At 68.9% G+C, this 972-nt stretch overlaps 1 protein-coding gene across 1 annotated transcript in view; it reads left to right on the forward strand.

The window, feature by feature from the left end:
* Positions 1–710, forward strand: part of PFL1_02861 (uncharacterized protein) — a gene marked incomplete at both ends in the record, with an annotated part of 3657 nt that extends 2947 nt beyond the window's left edge. Inside the window, one exon of the mRNA XM_007880374.1 lies at positions 5–710. Coding sequence (XP_007878565.1) covers positions 5–710 — 706 coding nt within the window. The remainder of the gene's footprint in view (positions 1–4) is intronic.
* Positions 711–972: the final 262 nt, after the last annotated feature.

Genomic DNA, 972 nt, shown 5'->3' on the forward strand with positions numbered 1-972 from the left:
TCAGCCGGCTCGCCGACGACGGCGGCGGCGGCGGCGGCTCCGTCGTCGACCTGTCCGATGCCATGTCGCCGCCCCCGAGCGTACCCGGCGTCTTCCGCGAGCGGAGCCGGTCCAACTCGACGCCCAACCGGCCGACGGTGACGTCCCCGACGTCGACGTCGACGCGGAGGAGCACCGACATCTGGACCACGCTGACCGACACGCTGGCGCCCTGCCTGCAGCGGCTGGTGTCGTGCGGCATGCTCAAGAGCGACGTGGCGCGCCACCTGCTGACGTTGCCCATGCACCCGCGAACGCCCAAGCAGACGCAAAACGTGCTGCGCTCGGTCAAGCACCTGTGGAGCGTCGAGTGGAGCTGCGGCCTCGACGAGGCGCTGCCGCCGAGCGAGGACCACACGCCGACCGGGGCGAGCGAGCTGCGCAGCGAGGCCGAGCCGTTGCGCCTGCCGCACCCGGCGTGGAAGGCGCTGCAGGCGGGCACGCTGTCGCGCGTGGCCTTCGCCGAACACATGATCCAGCTCTTCAAGAACCTGTACGAGGCCCACTTCCGCGTCATTCTGCGCGAAAAGGGGCGGCTCAGCAAAGGGGCGGTCGAGTTTGTGCTCGACTCGCTCTGGGATGTGCTGCAGTCGCGCATCGACGATCAGGAGCCGTGCCCGATTGCCCAATGCGAGCTCGAGGTGCAGGTCGTCGCGCTGCGCAGGCTCTGAGCGTCGCTGCGATCCGGGCCGCGCATCCCCGGCCGTCGCCTCGCCCACCGACGCTGCCACCGTCCATCAACCCACCAACGTCCGACAAGGTCCAGACGGCCGACTCTGCTCGTGCCGTCGTCATCCCGCTCATTCTCCGGCTCCTCTGCAATACGGTCCCACGGTCACCCCCGTCTCTGTTCGTCCGCCCTACTTCCCTCTCCCTACAGTCACCGGCATTGTCGCTCTCCCTCCTTTCCCCCTTTCTCTCCCTCTCTCTCTC

This window comes from Pseudozyma flocculosa, assembly GCF_000417875.1.
Source record: "Pseudozyma flocculosa PF-1 unplaced genomic scaffold scaffold00008, whole genome shotgun sequence".
Lineage (NCBI taxonomy): Eukaryota > Fungi > Basidiomycota > Ustilaginomycetes > Ustilaginales > Ustilaginaceae > Pseudozyma > Pseudozyma flocculosa.